Source organism: Eretmochelys imbricata, chromosome 9, assembly GCF_965152235.1.
Source record: "Eretmochelys imbricata isolate rEreImb1 chromosome 9, rEreImb1.hap1, whole genome shotgun sequence".
Taxonomy (NCBI): Eukaryota; Metazoa; Chordata; order Testudines; family Cheloniidae; genus Eretmochelys; species Eretmochelys imbricata.
Window position 1 is genome coordinate 24,723,866 of NC_135580.1, and position 26,165 is coordinate 24,750,030.

Genomic DNA, 26,165 nt, shown 5'->3' on the forward strand with positions numbered 1-26,165 from the left:
TAGCACAGGAAAATGCTAAACAGGAGAACAAACTCGTAAAACCATATCAGGAAAGAGCAGTTCTTCAGCAAGCATCTCAGCCACACAAAGTAGTGAAAAATTGCCTTTCAAGTCAATTTTCTTAAACAGCATAATATAGAGAACTACTTAGAATTTGAGACACCATTTTTAAGCCTGTGACTGGAGTTTCTGAGTGGCCTTTCCAATGTTACTGTGACAGATAACCGCTTTACATTTTTATGCATGTCCAATTCTGAGAAAAATGAAGAATAAATACATTTGTGCAGGTCAAAAGAAACCAAATCAAGCTGTAAAAATGCAATCTATAATTTAACAAATCGCCCATGCAATCACTGTGCTTACATCACTCATTCACTGGTGTTGCAGAGTGAGCTGCAGTTTTTATATAAATGCACAAAAAAGATACATATTCAGATTGTGAATGACAGATACCCCAGAAGATGAAAAATATGATAAAATTAGTTCTACATAAAAAGTAATCTCACCTATTCCTCAATGGAGTATGTATAATAATTCCTAGGAAGCAATATATACAGAAGTCGTGCAAGTGTGCCTTCACTACCGGATATTTCTTGCAACAAAATTCTTGCACGTTTTAAAGGAAATATTATTTAAAATAAGATTAAAAGTGGGGTCATTTATTCAGTGTTTGGGGATGAACACTCTGCACAAACCTTCTATTGTACTGGAATCTGGTGGCCTCCCTCTGATTCTACATTATTAATTTGTGTAGTTATTACAAAGCACCCAGAGGCCCAACCTGAGATCAGTGCCCCATTGTGCTAGGCACTGTACAAACACAAGAAAGAGTTCCAGCCCTGAAGAGCTTACAGTCTAAATAGGGAAGACAGCCTGAGAGTGGGAGTAGGGAAGGATTATCATCCTCATTTTTCCAGTTGGCAAATGGAGGCCCAGAAAGATTAAATGTCTTGCCCAAGGTCATACAGGAAGCCTATGGTAGAGCAAAAGTGCCTTGATCATAAGGCAACCCTTCCTCCCATGGCAGCCTTCTCCTTGGGAAGCAGAGGCCCAACCAGAATTTTCCTAATGAGATGGCCCAGAGCTCTCCCTCCCCTCCCCACACTCCCAAATTCTCTCCCCCTTCACCCAGCACACTGCCCCCCCACACATCCAACCCTAAGCTCTTACCCAGAGAGATAGTCAGGCCAAAAAAACCCAGATGCATCAGGGGCCAGGCAGTTCTGCCAGCCCCAGATCCCATCTTCCTTCTGTGCCTCTACTTTCCCAGGAAGCACTAAAAGCCCTGATCCATTCCTGCCAACCTCTGAGGGTGCCCACTGCTCATGGGCACTGGACAGACTCTAGAGGTTGGGGAGCCAAGCAGGCATGTGGGTTTGCAATGCCCCTCACTTAATTTTGGCCCGCCACCTCTCCTTCATGACAGAGGGACAACCAAGCCAAATTTGAGTGAGTGGTAGTACAACCTGGCCAAATTTCCAGCTCCACTCATGGGCCAAAGGTGGAAATAGGGGCTGTGTCCCCTTCCCCCTCCTTATTGTGCTCCTGTTTGGAGGTCTCTTTTCCCACAATCCTGCACGTGGGACTCCTGCACTTGTCACTTACAGTCACTCAACCCTCCTCCCCACCCTCTCTCTTCATTTGAAGTGTCAACACGCCTACTCCTCTCTCCTTTCTTCCTGAGGTGACCATAATCTACTGTCCCCAGAAGTCTGCCTCCACCTTCCTCTCTGACTTTGATACTTGTATCTTCCTCTGGCTCTCTCCTCACTCTCCTACCCTTATCCTCAATTACGTCATCCTTCATAATAAGCATTGGTTTGACTCTGCTGCCTCCTAGTCCCTACTGTCTTCTTTGTTCTCCAGTTATAGACATTTTCTCTTGCTCATCATCCTATTTATTCTCCTGATCTGGACCCTGTCTGACTTTAGAGTAATTCCTAGGAAAGGGAAAGGTATGATGATCTGCTGATGGGGGCTCACAGAGCCATTTTTAGAAGTTCTGTCACAAAACTGAATGGCGGGTTGTTGCTACTTCCTTAACTTACATAGGACCAATTATTTGGATTCTGCTAAATCCATACCAGAGATTAAGTATTTAAATGATCTTCAGGACTAAATTATGAGCAAATGTTTTGCCTTTGGAATATGAGAGCTTAGAAAAAAGTATCAGATATTTCCATATAGTTTCTCAAGTAAAGAGGTCCACAGGCCCCCTTCACTTTGCCTTCTAGCCACATTATCCACAATTTTGCTAGACTATCATACACTCAGTATAGTTTTCAGGAACAAACTCCAAATGCTTCCAGGCAATGCACTAATATACATTTGTTTGCAAAGTGGTATTGCTTCACTGAATGAGAAAGCAAAAGAAGAGAGTAGCTTTTTGGAGCATATAAACCCCTGGTACATTGGATTTATTTTAGGCTAAGTGTTAAGAGGCATTTATATGAAAATACTGGCATAAGTAGCAGAAAGAGAGGTAATAGAGTTCTTTTGAAGAAAAGGACATGGATGGGGAAAGGAAGGAAGGATCTAACTGCTGGAAAGGAGAAAGACTTAGAGACAACAGTTTTTATTGGGTTTATTTTATTTACTTGAATTAATCAAAGCTTCCAAAAGTCTTGAGCTTGCATCAATAAAAGATTTGTGCTGAAGTTTGGGTCTAAATTTTTATTTCATCTGAAGAAGTTCAGCCATCTGTGATATGAAACTCAGATTCAATCATCAGAACACACATTATAGCTGGTAGTACAGAGAAATGCACTTGGACTAGTATGAAGCTAAGAATTACACCATCAAAACGCACTTCTCAAAACCTTTGCAGAGCCTGTATTTTATATTGAACTCGACTGACATTCTTGAGAAAGGAAAAAAGCCCTGTAGTAAGCCAACATACTTGCCAGCTGATGGAAAGAGTGTATCATGCATTTTACATTTTTTAAAATTCATCTACTGGTAGTCTACTTGTGGCACTGTAATTTACAGTGAAGCTATTATTTTAGTTGAAACCTGTTTGAGGCGTGATACTGTTCTTTACTACACCAAGGCATTGAAGAAATTTTAAAAAGCCTTTACATTTTTGAAGCACTTCAGTTATCTTCCACTCAGTCATGATAGTCATTACTTGCTGTGTATATGTTATGTACAGGCCCGGGACCATAGGACTTCAACACAGCCATAGAAATGCTTGGTATTCTTATCTTTAGTCTCTGTTATAAGCAACAACTTTCTTCTTTATAGCACAAAATACTAATGTGCAAAAATTCTAGGCATGGGCTCTGCTGCCAACAGCAAGCTACATTTACAACCAGTTTATGATGAACTTTCTTTCAATGTGTATTTAACACCCTCATTTATATCGCTGCTGAATTCAGTTCTGTAACTTCCAAAGGAATGGCAACAGTTTACTCCAGGCTGCATTTGACTGAATTTGGCCCCAGAGCACGTACAGTAAAGGCAAAATTCACACTGGCCACCACTTAAGCCTTCAAAATTAGGGTGATTTTCACCCATAGAGAATTTCCATTACCTGACAAGTCCAATAAACTTGAAAGTCTGTCCAACATGGACAACAAAAGAGAGCCATAGGTCACTTATGACACTTTGCATAGGATAGCCAAACGCTTATAATGCTTAGAAGAAAATAAGTTTATTCAAGGATTAAAAACCTTTATGTTTTTGTTCTGATGGGCTAGGTCATTTTTACGTCAAAATGTCCAAAACTTCCAAGTCTCCCTGCTGGAAAAATACTACCAAACAACAAATCCTGTCCAAATGACTCTATGGACACGCAGTCTGTGAAATGCAGTCAACAGGCAGTATTCTGCCTTCATTGCTGATGACTCTTTCAGTATCTGGCAAAGTAAGCTTTAAAACTAGAGTTTCTCACAGAGCCAGAAGGTATGTGACAAATAAGAGCAAGCAAGCAAATCACTTGCCATCAGCACAAGCTGTTTCTCTACATAATGCTAAGGGTGCAGTTGTGACTTTTTCAGAAAAAAAGTTATGAATAAATCACATTTCACATGTTTACCATGGAAAAATGGCATCCATATACTTCAAGCCTGCCTGGCATATTTGTGAATAAAGTATGGAAATGAGTGCATGATGTACAGCAGAGTGAGTTAGATTTATATATGCACATTTTGTTGTTCTTTTTGTTAACTGGGATTTAAGTATCTGTTGTAGCACATTCAGAGGCATTGGTGACGTACTTTCAGTTATAGAAGCATTTTTACAAAAAAAAAACCAAACAAACAAAAAAAAACTGGCCATCACGATTATATACAAACAAGCAAGTTCACTTAGCTAAAGAGCTCCTCCTGCTGAAAGTCTAACTAGGGAATTTGGTTTAGTGCTATGTGAAATGAACCATATACAAACAGAATGTCTTAATGGATGCTCTCTCCCCATCCTCACCCCAATACTGTTCCTGGCTCCATTGCGCCTGTTTTTTCATTACATACTTTGTTTTCAAAGGGGAGGGGGAAAAGCCAGGTAGCGAAAGGGAAGGCAGTTAGAAAAATAAAGAGGAGAATAGGGTTCTAACTAAATGAAGGGGAAAGAGGGGGCAAGAGACCTGGATGAGTGGGTTTATTTTGTGTCCTACAGCTGGAAAATAAAGGAAGACCTGTGAAGACTAAAGACTAAATATTTAAAGAGGAAAACATGTGGATAGAGGGACCAATTGCTACAGAGGGAAAAGAACACACTAAAACAATTGAGGCTAAATCTAAATGAATATGAGCGTGACTGTGCTATCAGTTGAATGGCTCAAGGAGCTCCAAGGGTCATTGGACTGATGGCTCAGAGACTTTCAAAGGGACACAAAAAAAACCCCATCATGACCCATTTTCATTTCGACCCACAGAAACTGAGACCAATGTTACAGACGTCTGAATTAGGGCTGGATTATTTCACAGATATTATAGGCTCATGGTTTAGGGCCCTGGCGTCACATGATTACATCAGCATCTGAGCTTTAAGATTAAAGTATCTAGCCTTCATGGTTGTGAAGAAAGCTTTGAACTATGAAATGAGCATAACCAATGCAGTGGTGTCTGCCAGAGGCCCCCCCGGCCAAGAACCAAAAACCATGGCTCTGAGTGATGTGAACTGTTGCCCCATTCATCACAATCGAGTATTAGATACCAAGATCCACTGTCCTGGGGAGCCCTGCAGTGCCAACTCCACAACACCTGAGGGCTGTGTGTGTCACAGGAAAAGACTTGTGCTGGTGGGCTAGCCCACCTGCACAGACATGTTATTCCCTTCCTGATGCTGGGGTACGTACTGGGGGGCCATCCTGCTACCAGCACAGTCTCTCTGTAGGCGAGAGGCAGGCCCTGCTGCTGCCACTACTGCTGGAAGGGAAGGGGGGCACCATCACTGCTCTTCCTACCTGGGTAGAGGAAGGGGCCACCCCAGCACCACCACGGTGCATGGATGCACAGCCATGGAGAGCCCTCGAAAGGCCCTTTTCTGAGCTACTCCTTTCTGAGTGTGGAGGAAGAAATGGACAAAGGCTTGCCAAAGTATCCAGAATTATACAAGACAGATGCTCTTTGTACAAGCCTCTTTGGAATCGCCAGAGCTGAGATGGTCATAGCTACAAAATTCAGATCCAGATTTCAAGCAGCCCTAATTTGGGGGTATTGAGCAGCAGGGTTTTCATTCAGGTCCTCCTCTAGAATAGAAAAGCTCTATCAAATATAAATATGGAAACAAGAAAACAAAACTGCAATGACTCAGCTTCCAACCTCCATTTCTCGTGTGTGGCCACTGCAAAGGTAAAGCCAGCAATCAAGAAGAGGCTTGACTTGGAGAAACTTCGTCAGTCTTTTCATGGATATCCCCTCACCTGCAACCCTCAAGAGTATCTTGTATTTTCAGGTCTTTGATAAATGCCCTATACCTTTCCTGTCTCCCAATCCTGTACTCACCACTAGACAACGTGGCTCTAAAGGTCCCTTTTGTTGCATATTAAGTTAGTATTTGACCTTTTTGTTGAAGTGTTACAAATCTGTCTGGTCAGCTAGAAAAATGGTGACCTGTTCTAATGCAAGGGTTCTCAACTTTTTTCTTCCTGAGGCCCCAAAACATGCTATAAAAATTCCTCTGCCTGCCTGTGCCACGACTCTTTTTCTGCATATCCAGAAGCTTAAAAGTCAGGACCAGCATTATTGGATAGCAAGCAGGGGAACTACCTGGGGCCCCACACGGCTTTGTTGCTAAGTCTGCGGGTTTAGCCATACACAGCGGGGCTTTGGCTTTCTGCCCTGGGCCCCAGCAAGTCTAATGCCAGCCCTGCTCTCTAGTTCATTCTGGTGGACCCCCTGAAACCTGCCCACAGCCCCCAAGGGGGCCCCAGACCCCTAGTTGAGAATCACTGTTCTAATGGACATAGGAAAGTGAGCACATGCTGTCTTTTTGTAATTGCTTTAGTCAAAGTAGCTAACTTTGTTGAAGAGGTAAAGCACTCATTTTAGTATTGCAGAACTGCATACTTTCCTTGTTCACTGGTCTTGGTAAAGTAAAACTGCAAAAACTAGTTTGTACATGAAATTAAAAACAAATCCTATCCTTTTGCAATATTATCGTCCCTTGAATTTTTCATTCTAATTGTATTTGTTTTAATCTCTATGTGTACTTTTATTTTTCAGAACAAAGAAATGCTGTTTAACCAGCCCCAGTAATCTTTTCAACCAATCATGGTAGGACAATTGTAATCAAGTCATTCTCTCAGGAAAAGAGACACTGGGATTGACTCTTCTCTTACCTACGCTGATGTAAATCAGAAGTCAGCAGAGATACAGCAGTTTAAATCTGACATGAGCGGTGACTCAGGCCCATGGAATCTTTCATTACAGTTACTTCTTAAGAAGGCATCTAATGTATTTCAGGGTTGCTGCTGATTTCTTAATCCATCACACTATTGCAGCCTGTTAGCAGCATTTAAATTTCTGACTGACATAATTAGGAGGCTGAGGGTAAAGAGCAGGTTTCCCATTCTTTCTGTCACCTAAAGCATAAGTCCCTCTGTGGTAAAATACAGTGTGCAAGGTGAAGCAGTTTGAGAACTGAAGTTAGTATCTCAAAGCCAAAGCAAAGGGCCAAGCACTATGAGCACTGCAAAACTAAATAGATAAAATACCACCAATAAAAGAAAACAAAGTACTGATCCGTCACTTGTTAATAGCTGAGAGATCTTTGAGGCAGGGATCATATTTTCATGCGTGTTTCTACAGTGCCTTGCCTTCCGGGGGCCAACTGTGTTTTAAAGATGCGTGCAGCTGTACAGGGGAGTTAGACTGCCAGGTACCTACATAACAGCATTAGTGTCCCGTTTTCTCTCCCCCCCTCATGGCTCCAGTATGAGGGGGGAGAACATTGGGCTGTGTGCCCACTACTCTCTCCCAGACAAGTGGGCCAGAAAAGGGCAAAACAAGGGCAGGAAGTGGGTGGCACCTTGGTTCTGCACAAGCCTCAAAGGTGTTGACCAGCAGAAGTGAATAGGAAAGTAAGATACATCTTGTACAGGAGTGTTAAGTTACTTCTCCATTAGAGCAAGGGGGGACCCTCTAGGTGAAATCCTGGCTCCTATTGAAAGAAATGGCAAAATGTCCATTGATTCCAACAGGGAAATAACTTCACGCTCTGATCTTTGATAGGGCTCCTCATGGGGCAATGCACCCCTGGGACAGTGTCATTAACACATACCATTGCGTAGGAGTTGGTGCAAAATCTTCCTACCTTAAGAGGAGCTCTGGGAGAGATTATGTCTCACATAAAAATATGTAGTTAAATATTAAATAAGAAAAGCGGCATTAGAGAATACTACATATGTGCAATGTTGCAGTTTACATTGTAAGAATCTTAGCTTTCACACTTCCAGTTTTTAATTGTACAGTTAAGGTTGCAATACACAGCTTAATGGTTTGCATATTACACTGATCAAAAAAAACCCAAAAACTTTTACACATCAAAATAGTTCTTATTTAATTCAAGCATGTTGACCAACCCTTTAGAGTAAATCAGTAAACTGCAAAGCTGAGTACTGGTTTCTTTTGGAATTTCTTAGCTAAATCAAGGCTAAGATTGGGTGGGGAATAGGTGGAATATCTATTAATGTTGCTAACAAGATCAACAGGGAAGGCCAGATCTTTAAAGTATTTAGGAGCCTAAAGATGAACATAGCTGCTTTTGAAAAATCCCTCCAGCTGCTTCACCACATTTGAACATTTTGGACACTTCCCTGCTCTGCATCACAAGTCCCTTATGAATTTCTTTACAATCGATATAATCCATCCTTTGCAATCAAGGACAGTTGGCAGGAGGCCCCTCTGGCTTTTCCTGAATTTCTTTTAGCTCAACATATATCATTTCTTGCTGTTCTGATGTTTTGTTTGCCTTTCAAATTCTTCATTGATTTCAATTAGTCTCACTTAAATTAGAATAGAACAGTGAGAATAGAACAAGTTATTCTCAGGGTATTTCCCCCCCAAATAAACTTTTATTAGGTGGATCTTCCCCCAGGTCCTGCCAGCTTCTATGCACGTTATACAGTCTATGATGTTAATAGGAGAAACTATCTGGGGACAGTCTCCTAGCTCTTTAATTGCATCATATCTCTAACTGCAGGGAAGAGCAGCTAGGCACTCTAATAATGCTAGGTGGACTACAGATATTTGATGAAAGCAATTTGATCATTTTTGTGTAACAATGTAACAGCGTAAAAAAAGGGGGAATACAGTGTTTTGCAACTACTGGGCCAAATTCCGCAAAGCTTTTGCCATGAGAATACAAATTTTACTTCTCTCTGCCAGAAAAGCTCCTTGCACGCCCCAGGTTTAACTTCTTCTGTTCCCCCTCAGCCCTCCTGTCCTACCCCATAACTGAGATTATAACCTCTTTGTGTCTCTACAAGTTGACAGTGTTGTCATTTGAGACCTGTGCCAAGGGTTTGCACCAGCATGTGCTGAATAGTCCATTATGTGAACTGAAGACATCTTTATTATTTTGGAAAGAAAGAAAGTCATCCAAAGACACTCTGACATCATGTCTGTTCTTCAAGGTAAACATTCCTGAAGAGTTTTAGTATGCAGACTTACATACAAGTTTCACAGATAGAAACACTCTTTAGTACACCCCCTTAGCATGTGGGCCCTCCCTCACTTCTAGTAGGTGTACCAAAATATATAGCATTATTGGATGTCATTGCAGTATGATTGCTCATCTTTTCTTTAAACTTAATAGTGGCTGCAGTCCCTTGCTTCTGCAATTCAATGTTCAGCATTATTGTACAATGTGGTATATGTGAGTGGTAACACTGCAGTAGGGATACAGTCATTTAAATCCAGCCATTGATTTGTCTCTGCCTTTAGCAGTTTGTTTTCACAATGGGTAAAATTCACCTCGCTTTAGAGTTAAGTACTGCCTAGCCCTTGTGCTAAATCCCACTTCAGCCTCAAAACAGGGCCTGTGTGAGTCAGGAGTGAATTTCACTATGTAACAGTAACATTTGCAATTAAGGTTGGCTGGAAAGCAAGAATTGTATTTTGAGAAAGCTTGAGATTTTGGCATTTGGTTTTGTTCTACAATGGGGCCAATACCAAGACTTTTTAAAAAAAAAAGTGTGGGGGGGAGGAAGAGACACACCACGGAGTAGCCAATAGTCTGGCAGTTAGGATTCACACCTGGAATGTAGGAAAGGTAGATTTAAGTCCCTTGATGTAGACTGGAGACTTGAACTAGGGTCTCCCAGAATCCAGGTGAGTGCCCTAATCATGGAGCTATTAGCTATTCTGGGGTTGGGGGTCTCTCTGTTCGGTTTTTATCAGAGATTCCATCCTGGACCTGAGAAACTGTCCTGAATAAAGTTTCATCAAAACTGATGTTTCTGCAAAAGTTTTGATTTTGACAAATCTGTATTTTCCAATGAAAAATGTTTTGTCAAAAAATTCCCTGACCAGCTCTATTTACAACTTATTCTAGAGAGTCACTAATATGGAATTCCTATACCTTCATATACCCTCTACAATTGTCAACCATTCAATTACTGAAAAATACTTAACTTCTGTTCAACCTATGGACTTTTTGTGCCCCAATTCTGTAGCATGAGGAGTTTACTGTTTTGATCTGATAAAGAAATACAAATGTTAGGACTTAAAATATTTACTATATTTTTTTGTACAACTATATGGTGACAAATCTAATTTTCCTGGTTTAATTAGCTTGAAGAAAAGCAATATATATTTGTAGATGTCGGATGCTTTCTACAGGAGAACTGTGGTTTAATAACTGAATAATTATAGTCTCCAATTCTCTTGAGAGTTACTGAAGCAAAGTTTGGAAGAGAAAAGAAAATTTATACTCTGCAAAAACAAAATGGACTTTGCCAATGTTTTTCTGAATTCCCCTAGAATGACATTCATTTTCCTGGACAAAACCCAAGTAGTTGGACTACGATTAAAAAAGAAAAAGCTGGCATTTTCAAAGGAATTTAAGAATTTCAATGGGAGTTGTCCAACAACCTTAGACTCCTTTGAAAATCCGAGCTCAGCATCCAAGCATTAGGATCCTAAAATCATATTTAAGCACTCAAATATGCAGCTTCATTTAAACAAAAAACAACATTGAACAGCAAATAACTCCTACTGAAGCCAACAGGAGCTAGTTGGTGCTCATATTTTGAAAATCAGGCCATTTATTTAGGTGCATAAATATGCACTTACGGACAGAAATTTAGCACTCATTCTTTAAAATCTTGTGAAAGAATGGAATAAGGATGAACATATTCTTTGAGTAGGCCATGAAGTTTAATGGGCAGATGCCATAAAATTTGCAGAGGACACCAAACTGGGAGGGGCTGCAAGAATTCTGGAGGATAGGATTAGAATTCAAGACAACCTTAACAAATTGGAGAATTGGTCTGAAATCAACAAGATGAAATTCCATAAAGACAATGCATAGTACTACACTTAGGAAGGAAAAAAATGAAGTGCACAAATACAAAATGGGAACAGGAGGCTTAGGTGGTAGTACTGCTGAAAAGGATTTGGGGGATTTTAGTGGATCACAAATTGAATGAGAGTCAATGTGATGCAGTTGTGAAATAGGCTAATATTCTGGCATGTGTTAACAGGGGTGTTGCAAGTCAGTCATTGGAGGCAGTTGTCCTGCTCTACTTGACAATGGTGAAGCCTCAGCTGTGTTCAGTTCTGTGCACCACACTTTAGGAAAGATGTGGACAAATTAGAAGGAAAAAGAGTGAAGAGGAGAGCAACAAAAAATGATAAAAGGTTTAGAAAAACTGACCTATGAGTAAAGTTTAAAAAAAAAAAAACACACTTTAGTCTTGAGAAAAGATGCCAGAGCGGGAATCTGACAACAGTCTTCAAATATGTTAAGAGCTGCTATAAAGAGGACTGATCAATTGTTCTCCATGTCCACAGAAGGTAGGACATGCAGTCTGCAGCAAGGGAGATTTAGATTAGATATTAAGAAAAACTTTAACAATAAGGGCAGTTAAGCTCTACAATAGGCTTCCAAGGGAGGTTGTGGAATCTCCATCATTGGAGGTTTTTAAGCACAGGTCAGACAAACACCTATCAGGGACGGACTAGGTATACTTGGTCCTGCTTCAGCACAGGGGCTGGACTAGATGACCTCAAGGTCATTTCCAGCCCTACATTTCTATAACAAGGCATCTGACTCATTCGGCAGATAGGGCCATTGTGTGTTTTTACACTGGTCCATGGCCCATGTAAATTAAGTAGGGTAGTCAACCTATGTTGTAAACATAGAGGCAACATGCGAGGGCACAAACGGGGTCACGTGCCCCCTGAGATTTCTGCCACGGTTTGTAGGCCCTGCTTGGTTACATAGTGCAGTTGGGCCCCCTCCCCGTACAACAGCTGCCAGAGCCTGCTAGCTGCACCCAGTGGGGAGAGGTAGGAGCAACAGCTGGGAGCTGCAGGGAGAGGCCAGACTTGAGCTGTTCTGGGGGTGGCCGAACCTTTAAATTGGGCCCCCCTCCCCGCTATCAGCAGGTATGGGTCATCTCTGCGTAAACATGCAAGGCAGGCTTAGGATCAAACATTTCTTAGTTCTTGCAATTATTCCTTTTGGACCTTGGCCTGCTCACTCAACCTTTCTTCCTCAGTTTCCTCATCTGCCAAATAGAGATGATGATAATGCCTCCCTACTTCATAGGGCTGTTGTAAGGATTAAGTTAAGGGTCAATGTGCTTTAGACTTCACAAGCATTTTATAAAAAGTGAATTCATAGTAATATGTAAAAAACTTAGGAACTGCATATGTCACATGGAACTGCACGTTTCGCACTATGTCAATCTATGGCCCCATTATCCACCTTAACCCTGTAAAGTCAGAATGCGCATAGGTTTAGAAAAAACACCAGATCGTACTAAATTGGCATCTGATACAATTTCAGTTCCAGCCCACGTCGTTTAAGTCTTTAGAAGGTTAAAACCAACAACGATGTAGAAGAAATCTATATGTAATAAAAGCTCTGCCATATAAGGTAATTGGATCTATGTACTGAAAGCCATCTCAGAGGGACACTATTATCAGAAGCAAAATTAACAGTGGTGTAGTTTCAGATGTTCAATATAGGCTAAACTAAGCTGCATTTGTTAAGGCAATGAAAGGAAAAAAAGACTAATCACCTTATAAATAAACCAGCTTATAGGTATATAATGAGGGTTCCTTATTAAAAATGCATTACCTTCCATACTAAATTAAACAGCTTTTAACAACAAAAGGGTTTTCTTCTTACCTTTACTTAAGTGAGATAAGATAACTTAAGTGAGTTTAGACCCTATGAAAAATCTGGGAAACAGATCTGGCAGGTAAACAAGCATATTAAAGCACTAAAAAGAAAAGCTCCAAAAAGTCACCACAAACCCAGCAAAGATCTCAGCTTAGCAGAACTCAAAATCGAATACAAGTCAGAAAAAAAAGTAGCAAGAGCTATTTAAAAAACCATCTCCAAATCCTCAATGGGAGGAGCAGTTTTCTCCCCTTCCAAACCAATGGTCCAAAAAATCCTTATTCAGCCCTTCAGAATGGGTGAAATTTGCCACTGTGTACACAGCCAATATAAAGCCTATCCATTACTTGAGCCCTATTTTGAGAATTGCATAGGCCTTATGCCAGCCCTCTGCACAGAGTTTCACCTGAGTAAAGGCTTCAAGATTTGGTCCAATGCCCTTTCTCTAACTCTCCAATTTGTCAAAGTCATTTTGAATTCTAATTGTGTCCTCCAAAGTGCTTGCAACCCCTCCCAGTTTGGTATCATCTGCAGATTTTATGAGCACACTCTTCACTCCCTTATCCAAGTCCTTAACGAAGATATTGACTAGTGCCAGATGTTAGGACTAACCCCTGCAGGACCCCAATTTGACAAGCCAGTGGCAGAGCCAGGCATAGAACCCAATCACTGAGCAAAATGCTGTTTGACTAGTGGAAGTATACAAGGTACAGATGCAGTGTATCTCCTATAAACCTTAAAATTACAAATTCCAGAGGCTTTGCTCTATGGTATTATAAATGGAACCCTGAGTGAGTTTTCGTATTGGGAACCCCTATAGAAAATTTCTCTCTAATCACAGACTAGAACTGGCTCTTCTATTTTAGGTACATTTTCTATACGACATGGGGCGGAGATAGAGAGGTCTTCATATTTTTGGCCTAATATTTTGTTAACTTTGTGGGAACTAGATCCATCCATGAGCAGGGTATATGTAAAACATGCATTTGGAGGATAACCTCTAATGGAATAAAAACTTAATTGAGAGAGAGCCACAACTGCATTTTTGGAAGCAAAATGTGACTATGAAATGACTGCAGCCTTTTGGTCAGTTGCTTGTATAGTTTTAAAAACTGCCAGCAGGTCAGGAACTGGGGTATTCACTTGACTCCCCCCACCTTTATTTTTTTTAAAGGCAAAGTTTTCAATATATGAATGGAAATGGCAGGACAAAATGAAAAGTGGGGAATTATTGTTGAAGTAATAAAGCTAATAAGGGGATTTTTCTTTAAATTTTATACTTGAACCAACCAATTCAAATCATAAATTATTTAAAGGGTGAAAGACTAATCTTTGGAGGAGCTAAAAGGAACTTTCCTCAATGAAGGGAGAAGTGTAGGAGAGAATTGGTTAGTCAGTGCATTTGGGGACAAATACATGGACAGCGTATCTCCAATAAATTTTATGGATTCACACCAGGGATAAATTCTGCTCCTTATTTTTAAAGTAGCCCTATTCAACTCCTGGAACTGTTTATCACATTTATGTGGCATTGTTTTATTGCCATTGGATGCGTTGCCTCTTTATACTGCTGTTAGATCACATGGGCTTTCCTGGGTTTGCTTCTCTTCCTGGGCAATCAGTCTCTGAAAAAGACCACATTTCCCTGGCTGGCAAGTGAACAGTAGAACTGTGTGACAGCTTTAAATAAAAGAAAATATACTCTTATTTCAGTTTTCCTCACAGTTTTCTGCCTGGTCTCAGGCAAAAGGAATCTCCAAGGAAAGTAAACATTTTGAAATGCCATTTTCCTTTTATTGTGGGTACAGAAAAGTTATTTACTATCCCTGTTTGACGTCAAATGTAATCAGTTAAATTAATCTTTTGCGGGGAGGGGGAGAGATGGGAAAGGTCACTCAGGTATTCATTGTCCCCTCCCTCAGTCCACCTTCTTTCTCCCAGCCTAACCAGTGCCCTCATCATCACCCCCACACAGCCTAATCAGTGCCCTTATCACCACCCCCACACAGCCCTCCCCATGCTTTCTGCTTCTCTAATGCAAGCAACATCTTCACAACATGAAAAGGCTGAGCTAGATTCTGGTGTCACTTACATTGCTGTACATTCAGGGTGAATCCACTGAAGACAAAGAAGGTTCTCATACTGTACACTGATGTGAATGAGATCAGAATCTAACCCAAACATAATAACCATAGGCAAGAAGAGCTCAAGATAAAATTATGTTCTGAAAGTTTCCTTATGGTTTCAGTAGCACTATTGGCTTGTGTGTGTATTTCAGAGATTTGGTGGATCAGTAGGAAAGTTTTTGGTGGATATTTTGGACTATATGCTTCCTGATGCAGTCTTAGATGATGCATGGAAATGAACTATTTTGGTCCTATTCTTTTTTTCAGTTTGTGCATTATTGTAACATAAATGGTGAACCAAAAGTCAGCTTGCTAACTTGGGGGAGAGAGGCAAGCCTAGAGTTTAAAGGCCTGATCTTGCAGCGTCTTACTTGAGCAAGACTCCAATTGGGGCAGTTTGAATCCTAATTTTGTGGCTCAAGCCCATCTTTAAGGAACAGCCACACACAAAAAGTTCTGACCTGTCCATATTTGCAGGGCTTAATCACGCGCACATGCCTTGGTAACAAAATCTCCACACTTTAACACCAAGATCAATGAACAGCAGAGGGTTAAAGCAGATTCTACAGTTTATTGATCTTTGGAAGGAATGTAAAGTCAACCACTTAACACTCATTTTCAAGCAGTAGACACATAGCAGTCTGAAAATTGTAATATCACTTAATGCAGGATATGCACTTGACATTTTGAAATAAACAAAACTATCACTCTGCTTACCACAAAATAGTCAATAAATTCAGACCTATTAGATGTTTTTAGTAAGGTGTCTAAAAACATTGTTATAGCTTATTTCTCCAATTCCCTATAGTATTTCATTGCTCACTATAAAAGTTCCCCTCATGCTTAGGCTGCAAAAACTAACTTTTAATCAAGTAATTATGAATTGTATTTTCCTTCACCTGTGCAGATTCCTCATCTCAGCTTAGGGAGCTCAGTCCTTTTCTTATCTGTATGTACTAGAGTATGTATGATTAGCGGGGAGAAGAAAACAATGGGAGAAGGGGAGGAAACAGCAAGGACAGGATCCAACTCCCACAGTGGGAGTTGGATTATGCCCTAAGAAAGTTTGGGTTTTTAAAATCAGAAATTATTAAAGTCTTCACTAATTTTTCTTCTAGGTTTTAGGCAGTTGTTATTCAGAGTCCCATTGCCAGAGAAGAGACCAGGAAAGAAACTCAGAATTTCACCCTTTTCCTCAGCCCCTTTTTCCTGCATGCCAATCCTGTCCCCATAGAAGTCCATAGGTGTTTTGCCATGGACTTCAGCAGAATAAGATCCCAAGACCTTGTCTACACAGCGTTCCCCTCATTTAACCTAACCAGTTTAGAAATCTGTTTAGTTAAATCTGTGCAACCGTCTTGCATGGACTCTCAGAAAGCAGTTTTAGAGCACCTTGTATCCAGTTTGCTTAAATTTGTAAGGAATGGATATAAGCTAAGTCAATACAAGGAAATCTTAAAACCCATTTAAGTGTCAAACAGAAGGGGGTTTTAAGAAAAGAATGATTTAGTTAAGTCTTATATGCAAGTTGCACATAAGACAAGGCCTGAGTTTTGCTCTTTAGTTTAAACAGCCAACTAACTTTAATCAAGTAATCCAACAACATAAATGCTGATTAGCTAGGAGAACTAGATGGAAATGGCCCTATAGAAGAATGCAAGGGAGACATCTGTGATCAGGGCCGTCCCTAGCTATTCTGGGGCCTTATGCAGCCCCCTCCCCACCCCCGCCGGGGGGGGGGGGTTGGCTTGGGGGGCAGGGGGAACCACCCCCCAGCACTCACCAGCGGCACAGCTAGGGCCAGGTCACTGTACTCCTGCTGCTGGTGAGTGCAGGCCCAGACCTGCCACAGTCTTCAGGGGAGTGGGGGCGGGGCAGAGCAGGGGCGGGCTTTGTGTACAGGTAAGGACGGTCCGGTCTGTGATGGTAACATCAAAGAGTTTCCTGTCCTTTGCACAGGTCTATTTCTTGGGTACAAATCAGAGCCTTAGATTGTAAGAAAACCCTTATGTTCTCCAAACAGTTCATTTCATCCCTATACAGAAGAGCAGAGCAAGGCCTTTTGCAGCATATATAAGTCATAAGGTATAAATCTGGCGTAAGTGGAGTTTGTGGGGTACAAAGGGCTTTCAGAGAGATTTGCACTTGGAATTAATTTCACCCATGAAGATTAAAAACAACTGAACAATCTATATGTGGACAGGCGGCCCCAGGTGGCAGGAACAGTTCTGACTTAGTCCCGCCTCAGGGCCCAGGGTCAGAACAGATGACTGCTTGATACCTGCTGCTGCTCTTCAATGTACAGGAAAATCATCAAGGGACCTATGGGGGAGTGTGGCATGGATAGGTTTTGGACAGCATGGCCAACTGCAGCATACATAGGCACAAGCAGAAGGGGGGAGCACTAAGCAGGCCTGTGGCATCTCATTGTGCTCCCTAGGAGCATACATGGTTGTGGGGCACCTCACCACCACCTGCCTCTAGTGTAAAAAAGTCTTGTCTGCACTTGCTGTGGATCAGTTCCTTGAAACCACTAGCCTCCAGCAGCACAAGCTCTGCCTTTCAGCTCCTGCAGGCCTTGCTCTCTCTGCGTAGGTAGCAATCATCATACACCAATGCCTAAGTCCTCGGAGTGTCCCTGCTGTGATCAGCCCCTTATCCACTGAACACTCACAGAATTACCAGGCCTGGTGTTCCCAAAGAAACAGAACACACACTGGCTTCTAAGATTCAACTCAAGACCAGCACTTTGCTTAACACCACAGCACTTTGATATATTTATAGTGAAAACAAGAATAAAGTTTATCAAAGATTAGCGATTCAGGTGACATCAACTAAGAATATTGGAAATAAATGGTTACATATAAAACCAAATCAGACAACACTCAACTAACAAGTTAAAACTTTTCACCTAAAGTTCTCTCCAGCATTTTCATCCAAGCCTGCTTGAGATCTCACTTTCATGAAGCAAAGTCATTGTCCATTTACTTACTTTCTAGGTGAGGGATGACACTGGTAAGGTATCTTCTTTGTCCCCCAAAATATAGTGGAGCAAACCTTTGATATGTACCTCAAAATACCCCTTCCTCCCCACCCCCATTTTCTCTTCCTGTTTTGTTTTGTTTTTTTAAGTTCTCACAATCCTCATTTACATTCAGTTGGACTGGTGATAGGAGACCCCTTGTGAAACATACAATACTTAGTTTACCTATAAACAGCCTGTTAGATAAAGGTTTGTCTGACAGCAAAGCGGTTTTTTCCCTCTTTTCTAGTGAGAAGTCCCAAGAATATAACGTTCATGGTATAAATGTAACTCCTCATGCAACAACTGAGCATGCATTTTGCGATGGTATCAGTGACCAGTGTGACTTTTGAGACCCCACATGATACTCTTTGGTTAACTAGAATGACATACCAAATCCAAAAGAGATCCCTGTAACTCTCCTGCACCCCCTTGCCAGCTGGCATTAAGAGGTTCTTGGGTCACTCATGCTTACCCAGTGCTAATATAGGCTTACTTTAGGTCAAGTCTCTCCCAGATGCAGATGGATTCCAGGCAGATTCTGGAGTGCCATAAGATAATACAGGATCCTTACTGATTAAATTTCAGTAAACGTTTAGGTTGATGATTTGATTTTTCACATTTTCTCTGGCTTCTGTTTGCAGAGTTGCACAGAATAATACAGTTGCCAAAAATCATATTAGCAATCACTTTTCTATGTTTTTTCCATGTCCCAGTTTAGCACATTACTTCTGATTGTTTTGACTAGAGAATGTGAGATGAAGGATAAGATTGAGCATGATAAAGACTAAGAGTGTCACAGAAGTCATGACTTTCTGGGACCGCCGTGACTTCCACAGCGACAGTGACTGGTGCACCCCTCTCCCCCACAGAGCAGTGGCACCCCAGCCCTGCCCCCCACCCCCAGAGCAGCTAAACTTTAGTCAGGGATATTTTCCATAAAGTCACGGACAGGTCATGGGCCATGAATTTTTATTTATTGCCCATGACCTGGCCATGACTTTTTACAAAAAAAAAATACCCGACTAAATGTTAGTCTCTGTTTAAGAACACATTATATGAAATATGGAAACAAACAGTCTTTTTATAATTTGGCCCATGAAGAACTGTAAAATGCACAGAGACATGACTAGTCAAGGAAGAAACATGCAAGACATACATACCCCACCCCATCAGCCCTACCTGAATGATGAGACACTAAGGGCCTGATTCTGACATTTACAATTAATCGTACCTTACTCCTTGGTTAGTCCTACTGAGGTCAATGGGACTATACTCATGGAGTTAGGAACTACTCAACATGAATAAGCATTCAATATCAGACCCTCAACTTTCACCCAGAAGGCTGTGCCATTGGACCAGCAAGCAAGACAACATACTCACCACAACATTAACAGGTCACAATAAATCCCTGTGTACTTTAAAAAAATAGACAATTCTCTCAATTGGACTCCACTTGTGAGATATACCTTTCAATCTGTTTCCCAGTTCCCTAGTGATAATATAATGAACCATAGCTCTGTCTGCACTGGTGCTGTGCTGTTAATAAGGCTAGCAACAGAAAGATTAAGTGTACTGTTTAAAATCAGTGTTAGCTGGTGGGTTTCTGAGTCCAAGTCTAGACTGGTAGCATCATCTAGAGTATATAGTTGTCTGTGGTAATTTCTCTTAAGTTTCTGTCCCTCTCCCCCTACCCCTCCCCTCCAATTTTCAGGGACAGTTCAACATATCCAGACAAAAAGGAATAATATTCTCTTCCCTTTTAATGTCAAATACTATTTTTTAAAGAATTGGTAACATGTGTTTCTTCAACAAGTGACTATCTAAAGTGAGGTTTACTCCTGCAATATATTCATTAAAAAGCATGCAATAAACAAATTCAATAAAAGCTGCAAATTAGCACACACAAAAAGTCAAATTTCATAATTCTATACATATGCCTGTTTTAGACAGACGCTGCATTATGTATTCAATAACAATTGGCTAGAATGTAAAGTGTCATACTTCTTGGAATCAACATTTTACTTACATGTTTTTCCATTGTATTGGTCATTTGTCCTAGTTTTGCCAAGAAAAGTTAAATTTCCTTGAGGAAAATTAAGATCTGAATTTAGATTATACATTATGCAGAGTACATTTACTCTAGACAATGAACATGTGTGAGAGAGAGCGTGCGCGAGAGCGTGCATGAACAGGCAGATAGATTTTAAGGTACATACACTATGTAAATGAACTATAGATATGTTCTAGCAAAGACATTTATAAATAGATATATTTGTATTTAGCTGTGACATTAAGTACATTTCCCAGACCAGAAAAGTTCTGTGTAGCAAGAAAGCTTGTCTTTCATCAACAGAAGATATTACCACAACCACCAAGTCTCTTAACATCCTGGGACCAACATGGCTACAACACTGCAAAGATACGTTCTTTAAGACATGATGTATAATGTACATATAATCTATTTACAGCCATTTTATTGTCATTCTTTGCTGTAAGAGAGTTTTATTGGGCCACACCTCCCCTCATTTCAGCTGTTTCTTAGTAATTGTACTTCACTATGAAGATAATCTGACAACGAGTATATGAAAGTACCTGTATATCATTCCTGTCCCAGCTTTGACAGTTTCATGTAATGACACTCCATGCATATGCAAAAACTTCTCTAGTTGTTTCAGTTCTGCTGCTCCACTTAGCCTTCCAGCCCAGCATCTTGCTGGAAGGCAGACTTTAAGGGTGGTGCTTTGCCTTTTACCCCTCAACAGTGCTTCAGTGGATTTCAGCACACTTGGCTTGTGGGGTGGGATTTCCGTGCAGGGAGGTCTGTACAAATGCATATTCCAAGATAAAAGATTCTCAAAGTCCAATAAAGCATTTGAGATTTAGATTACTGGTAGTTTCCACTTTTCTGGCTTCTCTATGTTCTTTTGTAATGCAAGTCTCTTGCCATTATATTTCTATTAGGAGATGCAGCTTTAACTTAGTAATATTTGCCTGATAGAACCATGGGACTATAAAGAGTTTTCCTCCCAGTCACTCTGTACCTTATTGCTACTGGCTCATTTTAATTGGTGCCTAAGACGGATCCTAGCCAGAATCAGTGACCTTTTTCCCCCATCAGTTAAAACCTCTCATGGTCAAGTACTCAAAGGGACTGTGTATTGCCCCGGGAAGAGAATGACAACTGTTTCCCATGTCTTATATTTAGACAAAGAAAAAATATTTGTTCTGGATTCAGTACAAGGCTGATAAATAAAACCCATGAGAACTTGCATTTAAGTCCTTGGGCAGGATACTTAAATGTTGTAATGTCCCCAAGTCAAATCATCAAGGCAATTTAATTTCTTGTAGAGTACATTATAGCCTCACATAAATCTGGTGAGTTGGGCTGTCAGTTTCTTTTCCTGTTATCAAAAGGTCCATTCAGGGTTCCTGACCGTTATGAAAATGATGGCAGAACTGGGGAGGGGCCAAAGAGTCAGAAATGTCAAAAATGTTTCTATAATTTTAATAAATACAAATTCTCCTTAAGATTGAAACACTTCATTTTCTGGACGTGGATAGACTGTAAATTAACGTGCAACTGTGGCTGGTGGCAGTCTGAGAGTGGTCTTTTGCTGCTAGCCTGGTAGGGACAGGGAATGGTGCGGTAGCTCAGCAGCTGGGTGGGCTATTCAGCAGCTGGCGGCTCCCTCGGGATTTAGTTTGCCTGGAGCTTTGAATAGTACTGACAGGCTCCAGATGAGAATATTTGCATATGAGTCTAAGTGCAGTGTCTGTTGACATGTTGCTCTGCCTTTAGAGGAACTAAACCAAGGGGTTGGCTTAGTGGTTTAAGCCTCAGATTTGCTATACCCAGATTCTTCGGAATCAGACTGAAATCCTGTCAGTATTAATTCAGCTCTTCATACTTCTGAGGGAGAAGAGCGGCATACCATGCAGTTTTTCTGTAGGCTATGTGGATAGCACGCTTTACAGTAGGGTCTGTAAACACAAGGCCCCGGTCTGTTCTGTGTGAACCGTAAAAATTCCATCGTGCTTCTGTAGCCAAATTTTTTCTTTCCCCTGCATTTTTGTGTAGCATGCAACACATCAATTGTCAGTCTTACTGCCTTCCTTCACCCTCTAGCCTAGACAGTATATATATATACACACACACGAGTTGCCTTTAAACCCCCACTTTCCTCCCACTCCTGCACCAATAAAATCAACACTTTCAAACAAATCAGCAGATAATTCTCTAGTTTTAAGACTAGAGAATTGTTGGTATCTCAGACATCACTTTGTGCCAAAGAGAGATAAATGTTAGCTTTTTAATGGTACCCACTGTATGTAATTTGTAATGTGTTTAAGATATAATTCAGGTGCTCTATAAATATAAAATATCAAGAGAATTAATAGACATCCCAGATTAGCCACCCAAGCCAAATAAACAGCTCAATGAGCATGAATCAGTATAATGCAAGAAGGAATACCGTTACTTCTCACAGAATCACAGTTCTGCAGCCCTTTGTTACAACTCTCTTTCAATCACTAATACAGAGTATGATTAGATCATCAAAAGATTAATGTACCATGGATTCAGCTTATCCTCAAATCCTTCAAAGCAGATAAACAGACGGATCTCAGAAGAGAACATATTTGAAAAGATTATAATTCAATGTCACAGAGGATGATTTTTGCATGGAAATGTGTAGGACTCCAATTATTCTGTCTCTGCAAACTGTGGGTGACCAAAGACCTAAGGAATTCAGATGCCCTTGTCAACACCAGTTGTAATGCTTCATCAAGTGAATATATTCAAATATATTCACATTCAGTCAACTCTGTGTTATCTTTTATAATGTCCTAAACTATTTTTAAGATCTGCATATAAAAACTGGTTCAGATTCAAGTAACAGTAAGTTCTGTTTCCTGCTCTCTGAAAGGCACACTAAGAAACAACCTGTTCCCTGGAGCTCCATGTATTAACATTGGCATTGGAGATTGGTACATGGAAGCAATTTGTCGAACCAATCTGACCCTTTTGTATTCTCTGCAATTAGATTTCACAGCAGTTAAAATAATCATGATCTAGGGAAGTCACTGGGATGGTTTCTAAATATATCATTTAGCAATTGACCTTATTTTTACTGCCACCCAGGTAACGTAAAAAAAATGTACAAATATTTTCATGGCAATTCAGTGTAGCAGCACAATGTAACTGGTTATCCTAAATAGAAATAGCAGAGATTTATCATGGAGCTGTATATTAGATAGCTTTCAGAGTTCAGTTTAAAGAAAAGGAGGCTGAAAATGTGGAAGTCCAGTTCACATCCAGTTTACGAATAAATTGCTTCTATAAAGAAGATACCCGGGTTAGAACCAAACCCTACATCCAGATACTGCTAAACTTTGGGTGAGGGAGGTTCAGAATTCAAAACCAAATTACAGTTTTACAACTGGCATGTCTCTCTGCATTGACCAAACCAAAACACTACATCGGAGCGTCCCTGGGTGACACAAACATGGTTCTACATCTGATCTTTCACTATCAGACCCTACTTCTGCAAGGACCCAAACAAAACTCCTTGGTCTAAACCAACAGATTTTTGGTGGGCTGGAAATGCCAATACAAGCAATACATCTTGGCCTCAACTCAAGTGAGTTTTCCTTGCTTTGACTCACTGGGAATCACTAGCAATCAATGCCAATGTAGTTTAAATATTCAAGCTGCATTATACATTTTTAATACACAAGCACGCTCAATAGGTTGCCAAAAAAAAAAAAATACTTCCCTTAGCTTTCAACTCTCTGGCCCCAGATATCTCCATCTTCTGGGTTTTTTCACTATCGTGTAAAACTTATGATTTTGTCTACATGCTTTCCTGCAGCTTAATTCTGATAGACTCATCCTTTCCCAACCAAGTCTCCTTTCATCCAAACATATCCTTAACACCTCAGAAAGATCTTCTGTTCCCTCCTATTACCACATCCTGGAGGGCTTGATTGTATTTTCCTTAATAATGTTGCATCCTGCATGCAGCTTTACTCCAGTGTTAAGTAAATATTGCTACCAGTTCTTCATGAGTTTTAAAACATGAGGCTATTGTATTTTTAGATGTATATGTAAAGACTTTACTACATTAACAACTCAACTCCTGCAAAATAATTGCATCCTTCATAGTGCTCTGTTAACACATCATTCAGCGTTCAGGTAGCTTGACCATGAGTTTCACATGACTAGTCAATCTGTTTTAATGTGTTTTTTACTCCACATTTATTTGACAACTAAATTAGGCACTGGGCTAACATTTTCCTTGTTGGATGTGGTCTGCTACTAATTTCTTAGCAATAGTGTATGCAAAACAGTCTCATTTCTGTACTAACTTGCACACATTTTCCTTTTAGCTACTTTCTATTTTCAACCCTTCCCCCCCACAGTGAAATCCTACTGATTCTAGTGTCACTGTGGAAAGGTCTCCCGTTCACAGTAGTCACTTTAGACACTTTGCTTTGAGATTTTGGATGATTTTATCTGGCAATGGGGTTAGAAGCCTGGCTGTCTGCTAAATGTATTAAAGCTGGGCAGGGCAAAGCACTGCAAAACAAACAAACACACACACACACACACACCCCCCAACACTCATTGATTCAGAGATGGACTAGATAAAAATGCTTGTTATATTTTCCTTCTGCCACCTACTGAAGTAAGTAGGGTTATCAGAGTAAGATCCCACTCAATATGGATAGGGGTGGCAGAACCTAGCCTACAGGTTGTATCATTTTATGACAGCTGGGCTGAAACATTAATAACCAATTTATATTAAAGCCCTACCTAATTAGGGCTCATTAGAGGTTCTAGATTAGAGACCCATAAACCTAAGCCTGGGTCTTATTTGCGCGGATGAGGCCCCTTTACATTTAGAATTAATGAAAATCAGGCTCCCATATGCTTTGAGATTTTAAAAGGGTTTAGATTAGAGGCAATTTATTGAATAAAATGAAAATGTTCCCTTCTGTCTCAGAAGTGGCTTGTTTTCAAGCTGGCATTGATACACTCCCCCACAATTTAGGAAAAACTAACAAGGGTTTGCAAACGCTTTCATTCAGTATTCTCAGGTCACCTCCATAATCCTTGCACATTAGTAGTACATTGTGCACTAAACTCAAATGAAATCACAGTCACATTGACAAGATAGCTGATGAGATACAAGTCTGAGGATTGAGCAACTTTTACATTCAAGTGACTAATAAGCAATCGCCTATAATTGTCACTTTTGTAGTTGGCAGGGGTGTACTCTGTTACATGCAACCAGCCCCACTGTAAAGTGATTAGAAAATGTCTAATAACCAACCAGGTACAAAACACAGAGCTTTCTGGGTTTGTTTGGGGTTTTTTGTGGGTGAAAACACTTATTTGAAATTTCTTTTGAAGACTAATACGTTTAGCTTTCTTACCTGTGAGGCATTCCGGTAGTGTATGCGATTGTATGCTCATACGATAAGTCACATATTTTCAGATACCAGTTCATCTCCAGTTCTCGCATGAGTGCCAGTCTCCATCCCCTTTGCTGTATCTGACCTGTGGTATTGAGTCTGTTGTCCTTGCTCTTTTCAAAGGAGCTCTTTGGAGCTTTTTCTCTACTCCCTAAAGAAAGGACAGAGTGTTTCCTTAACTTGGCTGTCTCATCAAGATTTTTACTTCCCACTGTCCCAGTGCGTGCTGCAAGCATTTTTGTGTCTTGCCTGTCTGCAAAGGAACCACCACCTAGCACTAAGTCACTGTCTGCAAGTCATTTAAACTGATTTCAGCATGCACTTTCCTCCCTCTATAACCTTATCCTGGCCACAAAGCTGTAATTAGATATGCATCTACAGGGCTTAACCAGAAAGAATAGCTGTAACCTTTTCATAGGGAAAATCTGTAAACTTCCTACCAGTTGACATACTTGAATACACAAAGTATTAGTATCCCACATTTCACAACAAACAACACTCATAAACACACTATCATTTTACAAGAACAATTTTGATGTATGTGGATAACCTTTTATATATAGTTACATCTAAAGCAAACAATCTCACCTGCATACGTTTCACTGAATTGTTTTGTTATCATGTGTATTTGAAATTGAGATCCAGCTCAGCTGAAAACAACTTTAGTGGTTTAGAACAGCTATGCAAAGATTTAACATGTGCTTAACTTTATATAATGTGAATAGTCACACTGAAGTCAATGG

At 40.5% G+C, this 26,165-nt stretch overlaps 1 protein-coding gene across 3 annotated transcripts in view; it reads right to left on the reverse strand.

Annotated features, from left to right (window-relative positions):
- Positions 1–25,658, reverse strand: part of KCNAB1 (potassium voltage-gated channel subfamily A regulatory beta subunit 1) — a 228,393-nt gene extending 202,735 nt beyond the window's left edge. For 2 of the 3 annotated variants that reach the window (XM_077826229.1, XM_077826226.1), the window contains exon 1: positions 25,384–25,658. In XM_077826229.1, coding sequence (XP_077682355.1) covers positions 25,384–25,658 — 275 coding nt within the window. Of the gene's footprint in view, positions 1–20,538; positions 20,781–25,383 lie in introns of those variants that run through there. The other variant, XM_077826227.1, reaches the window with a different exon arrangement.
- Positions 25,659–26,165: the final 507 nt, after the last annotated feature.